Here is a 12,901-nt window from a genome sequence, read left to right as displayed (position 1 = left end):
TTTACAATGAAACATAGCAGTTAGGGAATTCTTCCTTATTGAGCCGCTGCTTCTTGTTTTCTTCTCTTCCCCCTGCCCCCTTCCACATTTCACCCAAATTGCCTCCTGCAACTGCCTGACCACCCTGTGATCTACCCCCTACAATTGCTCTACTCCCCAATAAAACCCTTAGCAACTGCCGTATCCTCAACTGCTCCACCACCCTACAAAACTGCCCCATCACCTCACAAATTGTCCCACCACCACATACAGACACAGATTCCCTATTTCAATATTTAATTTTCTTTGTTCTTTTGTGAAAACCACTGACTGAATCATATAGTTTTCCTAGAGAAATAAACTTTTAAACCATTGTCCTTTTTTTAGATTACCGTATTTTTCAGACTATAAGACGCACTTTTTTCCCCAAAAATTTGGGAGGAAAATGGGAGGTGCGTCTTATAGTCCGAAGGTAGATTTGGCTGGCTGGCTGGCTGCCCGCCCTCCGAGTTCGAGATCGCTCTCCCCCCCGGCCCTGTCACCACTTCTCCCTACTCATGTCACGCGATCTTCCCTGGTGGTCTAGTGACGTCGGGGCAGGAAAGAGCCCCCTCTTTCCTGCCCAGCGCGCTGCTCTCCATCCTCCTGTATGCAGCCTGACGGTCTCGGCGAGATTCAAAATGGCCGCCGAGACTTCAATTCTCGGCGGCCATTTTGAATCTCGCCGAGACCGTCAGGCTGCATACAGGAGGATGGAGAGCAGCGCGCTGGGCAGGAAAGAGGGGGCTCTTTCCTGCCCCGACGTCACTAGACCACCAGGGAAGATTGCGTGACGTGAGTAGGGAGAAGTGGTGACAGGGCCGGGGGAGGGCGATCCCGAACTCGGAGGGAGGGATTCGGACAAGACGCACCGGAGCACCTAGGTTTTAGAGGAGGGGAAAAGGAAAAATTTTTTTTCCTATTCCCTCCTCTAAACCCTAGGTGCGTCTTATGGTCCGGTGCGTCTTATAGTCCGAAAAATACGGTAATTGATTTGATTTCAAGTTGTGGTGAAGGTAAAAGTCAAAATACTGGAAGACAGTAAGTTGAACTGAGAGCAAAAGCCAAGGCTCTTTAGAAAAAGGAATTTTTGTTAGATTGGCAGCACATGGTAATTTTAATCATTGGATTGTAATTAGTCTACCTGATAAATTTTCTGTAGGTTCCTTTCTGCAACATTATTCTTACTCCTATCAAAATGAGAGAGCATGATTGGCTTTATGCAAAGTAGTTGGCACATTGGGAATGACTTAAATTCTTCCATTTTTTTGACACAATGCTTTTATATCGAGAAATGTAGAAGAACCGTTCCAAAAATGTTTGGAATGTCTCCAGGGAATAATCTGTTCAAGTAGAGAAGTGTCTGGAAATGTGGTTTGCCACTGAAATTTGTGGAATTCTCTGGAGTTGTCTTATATTTTCATAATAGAAAAAAGAAAAAGCAATGCAGTTAGTAAACAAGCAGGGTATACTGGGAAATGTAGCTAGTGTTGCTGTTGTGACATTTCATTTGAGGGAGAATTTCATGAGATGTGAAAACTGTAAATAAGTTATCTGCAAATTGTGGGTACTTGGGCTCTTGCAGAAACAGTGTGCACATATCTAATTTCTTCTGTGTCTGATGACATGAGCATTTCCTTCTATATCTAAGAATGCTATACATAATGTTTTTTATAATGTTTACAAGTTTCCAACTTCTAATTTTTCTTCTGCAAATTATTTTTTATTATACAAGCTAAGGGGTTGTTTTACTAAGATGCACTAACAGATTTAGCATGCGCTAAATAAGATACCCATAGGAATATAATGGGATGACCAGCAGGAAAAAAGAGGTAATAGTACCTTTGTATAAGTCTGTGGTAGGCCCAATTTAGAATACTGCGTGCAGTTCTGGAGACCGCACCTTTGGAAAGTTATAAACAGGATGGAGTCGGTCCAGAGGGCGGCTACAAAATTAGTAAGCGGTCTCTGTCGCAAAGCATATAGGGACAGGCTTAGAAAACTCAACATGTATATGCTGGAAGAGAGGCGGGAGAGAGGGGATATGATAGAGACGTTTAAATACCTCAGTGGTGTTAATGTACAGGAGGATAGCCTTTTTTAAATGAAGGAAAACTCTGGAATGAGGGGGCATACAATGAAGTTAAGAGGAAATAGGCGTACGGGGAATCTAAGAAAATACTGAATCACAGAAAGGGTGGTGGATGAGTGGAATGGCCTCTCGGTGGAGGTTGTGGAGATGAGGACTGTTCAGAATTAGTGTGGGACAGGCATGTGAGATCCTGTAGGAAAGGAAGAGCTAGTGGTTACTTATCTGCCATCATGTTTAGCATGCACTTACAAAGATGTTGCATTCCTGCAATGAAAGTTTCTTGTATACATAGCTGCTCTATAGATATTTGCATATATGTTTTGCCGTAATCCATATTCTGTAATGCCAGCCACAAACGTCTCTTTTTTTTTTTTTTTTTTTTTGCTTTCAGCTGTTCCAGCCTGATATAGTGGTGATAGGCAGTCCCAAGCCTGAAGAGATTCCATTCAACTACATTGAGACTAGTGCCACTGTGATCAGTTGTTTTCATATGCACTTAGGTAAGCTCAGAGTCATATTTTTCCCTTTAGCACATAGTTGATTTATGGTTAACAAAAACATTTTGTTAAAATAGAAGTTGCAGATATACCAACTGTTCTCTTTTCTTATCTCTGTCTGTTTGTAACATGTTTAAACCAAATGTTTTGAAATGTTTCTTCTTAGTATAGAAGGCTGAACTTGGTCCCTTACGTTCTTCTTGGTGGTGGTAATGCCAAACTATAGAATTTTGGCAATAATAAATGGGCTTCTTTCTCTCCCATTTTCACTAAAGCACTACAGTGATTGCTTAAACATAGGGACAGGGGGGGCTATTTTAGTAAGCTGCATTAAGCAACTATTATGGGTTTTACCATATATTAGCTTTTGGTACACACCCATACCAATGACTGACGCACGTTAAAACAGACTGTGTGGCAAAAATATCCTCTAGCTGAGTGGGCATGATGGGTGGAGCATAAGTGTGGCCATCACTGACAACCAGCACACAGGTCGGTACCACAAGCTATCTGTCACAACTTCCAATAATGTAGCTTCATTTAATGCCACTTAGGTGCTATTGCTAGGGGCCAACCTAGGTAATCTCCTTATAGGGAAGGCTGACCCATAAATGTAGTACCACGAGGTTACCACTAGAGGTCGATGGCCATTTTGAGAGTCAAAGCCAGATGTGTAGGAGCAGAGGGAGAATGCTCCTTCCCTGGCCCAGTGTATCATCGATAGTCACCTCCGGGTAAGGTTTGGGGGTGCTGGGGAGGGTTTCAATAGGCCTGTGTGGGTTTGGCTTTAGGTAGGAGTAGGGACCTATAGACTTTTTTTTATTGGGGGAGGGGGTAATGGAGATCAGGGGGGATGCCATTGGGAGGTGGGGATTAGAATGTTGAGAGGATGGATCAGATTGGTGGGAGAGGGAAAGAAGTTGAGAAAAAGACAGCCTTTTGCTGCGGTAAAAGGGTACTCGGCACATGTCGAAAACATGTGCTGATTATAGTGTAGGCCCCGTTTTACCGGTGCTTAGTAAAAGGACCACCTTAGCATAGCTGTTTAAGCTTAAATAATGTTTTCCACCAAAGGTTGTTGATCTGTAGCTCAAAAGATACAAAAGAATCCAGAATAACACTGAACAGCTTTGTCTTTATCTTCCACTAATAAACTTTTACCCAAAGGCAAAGAGAGAGAGAGAGAGAAGAAACAGTAGCTCTGACAACTCTGAACCAGATTGCCTTGGTCTCAGTATTTAGCTTAAGCATGTTTTCCGAAGCCCAATGTTGAATTTTGCACATCTGTCCAGCCCTTCTTCCCTTGGGCAACATATCCCCCCCCCCCCCCCCCCATAGCTTTCTTTCAAATTTGCCCCCATGCAGACAGACACAGCTTGCTTTCACACCTCCTCTTAAAATACTCTAGCTCTGTTTCTAGAATCCATCTTTCCCCTCCCCCACAATATGCACATACCCATAGCTCAAATCTCTCCCACCCCCAGCAAACACAGATATCCATAGTGGGGGGAGGGCTGTATGGAAGAGGTAAGAAGGGAGCCAAGTTGCTGGGGAGGAGTGTGGTACATATTGGAGGTACCAAGGGGGGATGGAAGAGAAATGGTGGTAGGGGGTGGTGTGCCCAATGGGCTGAGTTTGTGCAGGGGATGCTACAGTATCGATCATCACAGCCTCCATTGTACTTGTGCAGAATTCTGCATGAGGGGAATTCTGTATAAATTTGGCAATGTGCAGTGGTATACAGTTCCTCTAGGAATATATATTGCTCACCCGGTCAAATAGCTGGATTAGCAATTTACCAGTCATGCCTTTTTCTTAAGCTGAAATGTATCTATTTGTGCAGGATCTATGAAGACAGTTATTCTCTTGATGACTTATTGAATATTTGCAGGTTGAAAAAAAAAAGTAAATGTATGCCTATTTGGAAGTACCCTAGCCTTCATCAGTAGAAACAATGTCTTCTGTGTCTGAGTCACACTAGCCACATCCTAGGAAAATCTGTAACTTTTGACTATAAAATAATAACATTTTCATATAAGTAATTTATCCTGCTCAAAGAGGAAGGAAACCAAAAGTGTGGCCCATTTAGTGATGTCACACTGACAGGTCTCTTAAAAATCCTGTCAGATCAGTACTTTCAGGAGACTTCACCACATCAAAAAACCCCACACTCTCATCCTCAGTGTTGTATAGTAACTAAGTAAGTGGGTTGTTGACTAAAGCTTAGCTTGCGTTATCTGTAGTAGGGCCCATAGGAATAAAATGGGCCCTGCTGCAGATAACTTGAGCTAAGCTTTAGCAAACGGGGATAAATGCAGGTCTTTTTTTTTTTGTGCTGGTATGCACCGTTATGGCATACCGGCAACTTTTTTTTACCGGTGAGTCCTGCACCCTTCCTTTCACTCCCTTCTTCCCTTCTTTTTTTTTCGCGACTCGGCACGCGGTTAAGTGATTAAGAGAGGCTGCTGGTGTCGGGGCATTCCCTCTGCGAGTCCTGCCTGTGCGGAAACAGGAAGTTGAAACAAAGTAGGCGGGACTTGCAGAGGGAAGACTCCGACGCCAGCAGCCTCTCTTAATCTCTGTACCTGCCGGTGCTGGGGACCCAGGCAGGCAGAGGGAGAAGGAGGATGGGCGGGAGGAGGGAGAATCACTGGACATGGATAACAGGAGAGGACAGAAGGGAGAGAAGAATCACTGGACAATGGATGGCAGGGGAGGACGGGGGAAGGAGAATCGCTGGACATGGGTGAGAGGGGAGGGCAGGGGAAAGAGGAGAATTGCTGGACATGGATGAGAGGGGAGGACAAGGGGCAGAGGAGAATCGCTGGACATAGATGGGAGGGGAGGGCAGGGAAGAGGGGAATCATGGGATATGGATGGGAGGGGAGGGCAGGAGACAGAGGCGAATCGCTGGACATGGATGAGAGGGGAGGACAGGGGCAGAGGAGAATCGCTGGACATGGATGGGAGGGGAGAGCAGGGGAGAGAGGAGACGTTGGATATGGATGGGAGGGGAGAGCAGGGGAGAGAGGAGACGTTGGATATGGATGGGAGGGCAGGGCAGGGGACAGAGGAGAATCGCTGGACATGCAGGGCAGGGGACAGCAGAGAAACGCTGGACATGGGATGGGAGGGTAGGGGAGAGAGGAGACATACTGGACATGGATGGAAGGGGAGGGCCGGGAAGAGGGAATCACTGGACATGGATGGAAGGGGAGGGCCGGGAAGAGGGAATCACTGGACATGGATGGGAGGGAAGGGCAGGGGAGACAGGAGACATGCTGGACATGGATGGGGAGAGAGGAGAAATGCTGGACTTGGATGGAGGAGAGGGGAGAGAGAATTATTGCTGGGTATAGATACAGGGGAGGGAAGAGAGGAGAAATGCTGGACATGGATGGAGGGGAGGAGAAATGCTGGACATGGATGGAAGGGAGGAAAGAGAAAATAAGATTCACGTGGATGGAGATGATGGAAAAGGAAGCGAGGAGAAAAACTGCACATGGATGGAGAAAATAGGCAAAGATGGATCCACATTATACCTCCTCCAGTCAATTCCACGGAGGAGGACTCAACTTTCACTTATGGATGAAGGGCAAGAAATGAAGAAGAAAGGAGGAAAGTAAATAAATAAATGGAAAGGAAGCCTTGGAAACGAAGTTAAGAGAGCAGATAGAGAGCAGCAGAATCAGAGTCTGGGACCAGCATGGTCAGAAAAACAATGTCACCAGATAAGAAAGGTAGAAAAAAAATCATTTTATTTTCATTTCAGTGTTTGGAATATGTCCAATTTGAGAATTTACATCTGCGGTCTTATTTTTCATTGGGTATACTGGAGCTGTAACAGCTTACAGAAATGATTTATAATGAAAAAAAAATCACTTAATTTTTTTCTCCTATATGGTATAATATTTTCAGTGATGGCTCGTAAAAAAAAAAAGGGTGTGGCTAATGTAGATGTGGCTATCAGGGGCGGATTCATAGGTGGTGACCCTGCCCATAATGAGTATCGCTACCTTTTTTCCTACAAAAAAATTGCTGGATAAATGTAACTAGTTACTGTACTTAAGTAAAAGTTTTTACTCCTGCCAGTATTCTGCGCCAAAAAAAAAAAAAAAAAAAATCAAAGTTCTGCGTACAAAATTAGCAAATTCTGCATGTAAAATTTGCAAATACTGCAAGTTTTAGTCATAATTTAACCAATATTACAGCCTCTCTCCCTGTGCACAAATACAATCCATATTTTTCTCAGCATCCATATTTTTTTTCCAGCCCCCTCCCTGTACCCACACATAGCATCCACTTTTACAGTCCCATTTCCTCCCTTCCTCCACCCACATAGCATTCAACTTGCTTACAGGCCTCCCTCCACCCATAGCATCCACCTTTTCTATTTTACAGCCCCCTCTGTCCCACAGTAGCCACTAATTTTGTTTAAAGTTATTTTGAATGTTTTTACAGCTCCCAGCACCCACATCCATATTTTTTTTTCCGGCCGCCCCTGTAGGAGCAGGAGTAGCTGCATGGGAGGACCTCTTCAGGGCAGGAAATAACTCCACTTTTTCCTGCTCACTGCTCTGGGCTGGTGCTGCTGAGACTTCCTGCGGCAGTCTCACATGATTACTGCTTGAAGTCTTGGCGGCCATTTTGAAAAAGCAGTGGCACCGGCCCAGAGCAGCTGTAGTGGGCAGGAAAGAGTGGGGTTCTTTCCTGCCTCTGATAAGGCCTCTAGACCACCAAGGCATACTCAGGTAGACCCAGAGTGGGGCGGTGGGACCAAGGCTTGTGGGAGGGAGGCGGGCGACTGGACAAAAGCTTGGGGGAGCCAGCACGCCTTTACCGTGGGCTGGGGAGTGCAAAAAAAGTGCAATTCTGCGCAGCTGCGGAATTCTGTGCAAATTATGCGCTCTGCAGTCATGCAGAATTCTGGCAGATTAAGCTTTTTGTTACTTGTACAGGAAAAATGTGTTATTTTTACCAAAGTAAACATTTTACCGATTTTTACTACTTTTACCTAGTTTCTTCTGATGCTTGCAGTTAAAAGTAAAAGTGGCAGAGAGACTTAAATGATGATTCCTCAGTAAACTAAATGAAACAGCAAAACCTGGAACAATATTTTGCAATTGCAAACCTCATCACACAAACAGTGAATCATCTCAAGTTTTGGTGTTCCGGGAATACAGCCTATGAGAACAGTAGAGTTGAACTGGTTACTGGTCTCCCGCCAAATAGTACAGTAATGAATTCGGTCACATTGAAGCAGAGATGAAGCTGAAGCTGGTTTCAGTTCTTGGTGAACAGACTGACTATTACAACAGACTGCTCGACATCCCATGGAAAATTTTACATTGGTGTGACGGTCCATTGGATTGATAGTCTGCTTGCCTGGCCTTAAGACTGAAGAGTTTCCATACATTTGACGTTCTTGAAGATAGAGTTTGCCATCAGATGAAAAATAAGACAACAGGCAATCTTTATGAAAGATGAAGATGCAATTGATGAATTAGCACTATTACTAATGCAGATGATAATGACAACTTTGATGATAAAGCATTATTTGCTATAAGGAAGTCAAGTGTTTCAGACAGATTTTGATAAGCACCTGCAGACTCTGTTAAAAGGCATCAGTACTATTGCGGCCTGGTCTGATTTGAAGTCACATCTGCTACCAGTTGAGCAATTGCTAGACACAGTTGAAGCTCGAGCCTACCTTCCTCAGGTGAGGGTGGATGTTCTCATTCACATCGCTATTCAGGTTCAGCGCAGCCAGAAGGTCACAGCTTACCAGATGTTGAGGTCATTGGGCCACGTGGCCTCCATAGTACTTGTAATACCCACGGTTCACCTCCATATGAGGTGTGCCCAGTCTGGTGTCAAGCTACGGGAGAAGCTTGCAGGTGTCATCTCTGTCACATAAGAGTTGGCTCATTTGCTTCTCTGGTGGAATGGTTCGATCCAGTTTGACTCTAGAACTTTATTTCCAAATTCCTCCACCCCACAAGGTACTAACCAGAGATGCATCCAATCTGAGATGGGGAACTCATGTAGAGGAGCTTCACACTCAGGGTCACTGGTCCATGCAGGAGGCGTGGTTTCATGGTCTTCTAGAGTTTCATGCAATCTGGAATGTTCTAAGGGCTTTCTTGATTGGCTACTGAACCAAATTGTTCTCATTCAAACAATCAGGTTGCCATGTACTATGTCAACAAACGGAGGGGTATGGAATCCTATGCGTTGGTTGGCAGTAAGCAGTCAGAATATGGCAGTGGGCCACCAGCCACTGCATGGTGTTTTGAGCCATATATCTGGTGGAAAAACAGTCTAGTAGACAGACTGAGCAGAGTATGGGCATTGCCTGCAAGATCTGAGAGTGGAACACCCCCTTGGTGGATTTTGTTTGCCACTCATCTCAACAACAAAGTCACCCAGTACTGTTCCAGGCTCAGATCACATGGCAGGCTATTATCAGATTTAAAAAAATGTATTTATTTTTTAAATGCGTTCTTGTATTCCACTTTTATCCAAAAACTGGTTTTGGTTCAAAGTGGCTTACAGTTTACACTTAGGTGAAATTCAGAGTGGCTTATAATTTACAGTTAGGTGAGATTTAGGTGAAATTTCAATAGTATGCTACATTTAGTCCATAAAGAGTTAATCAGTAGCTTATGTGGTTTCCTTCTCAATTTTGGGGAGAGCCTTCTGTATGAGTTTTAATGTGGACAATTGCAAAGTGATGCACATTGGGAAGAATAATCTGAATCATAGTTACCTGGTGCTAGGGTCTACCTTAGTGTCCTCACTCAAGAAAAAGATCTAGGTGTCGCTGTGTGTGGCGGCAATGGCCAAAAAAGCAAATTGGATGCTAGAAATTATTAGGAAAGGGATGCAAAATAAGACCAAGAATATTATAATGTGTCTGTATCATTCCTTGGTGCGACCTCACCTTGAGTATTGTGTTCAATTCTGGTCTTAAAGTGAGCTGTAGCCTTCTATTTGGAGTGGACTAAAGCCCATAGACAGTTCATCCAGCTTACTGTCCAGGCTGGGCTTATTTTAGAGGGTCATGTCACGGCTCACAATGGCTGCATTGGTAGCTCACAAGGTCGGCCTCAATTGGAGAGATTTGCAAAGCTGCCACGTAGCCTTCATTCCATACATTCACATCTCATTACTGCCTTGACATCAATACCCTATGCGACAGTTGGTTTGCTCAGACAGTTCTGTAGAAGTTGGCATCTAGAATCCAAATCCACCCTTTTAGGCCTATTTTCTGTTGTAGGCTGCTTCTTCTCAACAGGCCTGTTTATTTGTTAGTGTTGTTGGTTCTGGGTGGCCTTTGCATTGCAAACCTCTGTTGACTGTTGTTTTACATAAAGCTAGGGATTCTCAGATGTGAGAAACTCTGTCCTGCTTGTCCTTGGAGAAAGTGAAATTACTCACCTGTAGCAGGTGTTTTGTGAGGACAGTAGGGCAAGTATTCTCACATACCCTCCCATCTCCCCTAGGAGTTGCTTTTTGTATGCTTTTTTATCTGACTGCATTTTCCACACAACTCAGGCAGGTGGGAAGACACTTGTGCATGCGCATTTGGGGCCTGCTGAAGGCTTCTAGAAATTGTAGAACACTGGGCCTTGTCAACACCAGTGCTCTATCAGTTATGTCACCCACATGTAAGAATGCTTGTGGGTCTTCAGAGAACAGGTGAGTTCTACAAGTCAGTAACTTTGCTTTCCTGGTGGAAACAAAGCATTTATTTAAGCAGCATAATGATTCAAGCAGTATGCGATAAGCAGAGGGTTCTCGTGATATTAGACAAAGGAAGGAGGACTTGTCCCCATCTGAAGGTGCAGTTTATGTCCCACTTTGATGCAGAGCTTGGAGGTGGACTGCAAGCCTGTGCACTTTTAGTGGTATAGGTAGAGCTGTGAGCTGACTGGCGTCATCTCATTCTTCTACTTAACGATTTGGGAGCTTGTGCACTTCTATTGCCAGTGCCTGTCTGCTGCTGTTTTCTAAGAATTAGGACATTCCTAGCAATTCCCCTCACATATACATAGTAGTAGATGATGGCAGAAAAAGACCTGCCCGGCCCATCCAGTCTGCCCAACAAGATAAACTCGTATGTGCTACTTTTTGTGTATACCTTACCTTGATTTGTATCTGCCATTTTCAGGGCACAGACTGTAGAAGTCTGCCCAGACCTAACCCCACCTCCCACCACCGGCTCTGAACAGGATTCCTTTATGTTTATCCCACGCATGTTTGAATTCCGTTACCGTTTTCATCTCCACCACCCTCCTGTGGGAGAACATTCTAAGTATCCACCATTCTCTCCGTGAAAAAATACTTCCTGGCATTTTTCTTCAGTCAGCCCCCCTTCAATCTCATTTTATGTCCTCTAGTTCTACCATCTTACCATCTACGGAAAAGGTTCATTTGCGGATTAATACCTTTCAAATATTTGAATGTCTGTATCATATCACCCCTGTTTCTCCTTTCCTTCAGGGTATACATGTTCAGGTCAGTAAGTCTCTCCTCATACGTCTTGTTACACAAATCCCATACCATTCTCGTAGCTTCTCTTTGCACCGCTTCAATTCTTTTTACATCCTTAGCAAGATACGGCCTCCAAAACTGAACACAATACTCCAGGTGGGGCCTCACCAACAACTTATAGAGGGGCATTAAAACCTCTTTTCTTCTGCTAGTCACACCTCTCTCTATACAGCCTAACAACCTTCTAGCTACGGCCACTGCCTTGTCACACTGTTTCGTCGCCTTCAGATCCTCAGATACTATCACCCCAAGATCCCTCTCTCCGTCTGTACATATCAGACTCTCACTGCCTAACACATACGTCTCGCGTGGATTTCTACTCCCTAAGTGCATCACTTTGCATTTCTTCGCATTGAATTTTAATTGCCAAACCTTAGACCACTCTTCTAGCTTCCGCAGATCCTTTTTCATCTTGATTTCTATTTTATTTATTTTTTTGTACTGAGTTAAATGTTTTCATTAACAGATTTTTTTTCTCCATTGTCTTTGTAGGTAAACATAATCCTGCCTATCAAGACTTGCAATACAGGGACAAACTGGTTGGAGAGGACGTAGGCCCTTTAGCAGCAGCTCTGCAGATGCAGGTTTGATGCAAAATAAGTTACTAAAGTTTATATAAATTATGCACATAGCTGAATGAAGTTGGATTTAGATATAAAAGCAAACTCTGATCTCAATAGGTGATCCAGAGGGTATCTCTCATAACAGCGCAGGATGTCATCTGATATCTTTCAGGCTTAGTGTGTCGAAGGAGTCCACCTGTGTCAGAGGTGGTCTCATTTTGGCCGGTGGGCCAAAACTGACACAAAGCAAAGTTTTATGTGGTTTGCTCATTTAAAGAAAAATTACCACAACAATTACTGTATTAGCATCACATGTGACCCTGCTAGCATAAACAAAGACACAATGATATCTGCTCATATGTCTACCCTAAGAAGCTGGGCCTTTGAGGATATCAACCAGTACAAATGTTGCACTACAGTATTCCTTCCCCTGCAGGAACCTGCTTATGATCTGAGACAGCTTGTCCAGGTGGAGTTGTGCAGACTGCATAAGGTTAATTTTGTGACAGAATAGGATAGACCATATTAGAATAGCAAGTGGTGAATGTGAGTTAAGGTAAATTCCAACACCTTAAGTCCCATTCCAACACTTGGACCCATGCTGCTAATATTATAATACACAGAAATGTGAAAAGGGAGAATGGAGAATTTGGGCAATCCAGAGCCAGTGGGAAGAGTTAACATGGTAGTAGTTATGGGGATTGATATTCAGACCATGGGAGTTAGCCTGGCTAGCTCCCGCAGTTGGCGGTGAGCCTGGATATTCAGTACTGGGTCGTTTGCAGTGACCGGCATTGAATATCTGCTTTATTTTTGGCCGGTTGAAACTTAACTGGCCAAGCCTCAGCGCTGGCCGGTTAAGTTTGACCTGACCAAAGTTAGGCCTAATATTCACACGGCGAAATAAGGCCACCAAACCTAAGCTGAGAATTGGTGGATAGCTGATTATATTGTGTGATATAACGAGCTAACTGCGAATTTTCAGCAGTTCATGGCTGGCCATGTCCCACTGAAAATTAGCAGATAGACAGTTATGGGACATTGAACTGTTCAGATGCCAATCCTAGCTGATTAAATGCTTTTCAATATCGGGAGGGGGCGGGGGGTCATTTTTAACTGTCTTTTCCATTACGTAGCTTCCCACTATTCCAGAACCTGTGGTATTGTTGTGCCCA

General features: G+C 44.1%; 1 protein-coding gene across 1 annotated transcript in view; it reads left to right on the top strand.

Annotated features, from left to right (window-relative positions):
• Positions 1 to 12,901, top strand: part of MTHFD1L (methylenetetrahydrofolate dehydrogenase (NADP+ dependent) 1 like) — a gene marked incomplete at its 5' end in the record, with an annotated part of 452,100 nt that overhangs the window by 76,519 nt on the left and 362,680 nt on the right. Inside the window, 2 exon segments of the mRNA XM_030195103.1 lie at positions 2,502 to 2,610; positions 11,656 to 11,747. Of these exon segments, the coding sequence (XP_030050963.1) occupies positions 2,502 to 2,610; positions 11,656 to 11,747 (201 nt within the window).

Source organism: Microcaecilia unicolor, chromosome 3 (genome assembly GCF_901765095.1).
Source record: "Microcaecilia unicolor chromosome 3, aMicUni1.1, whole genome shotgun sequence".
Lineage (NCBI taxonomy): Eukaryota > Metazoa > Chordata > Amphibia > Gymnophiona > Siphonopidae > Microcaecilia > Microcaecilia unicolor.
This window is presented reverse-complemented; position numbering and strand designations above follow the sequence as displayed.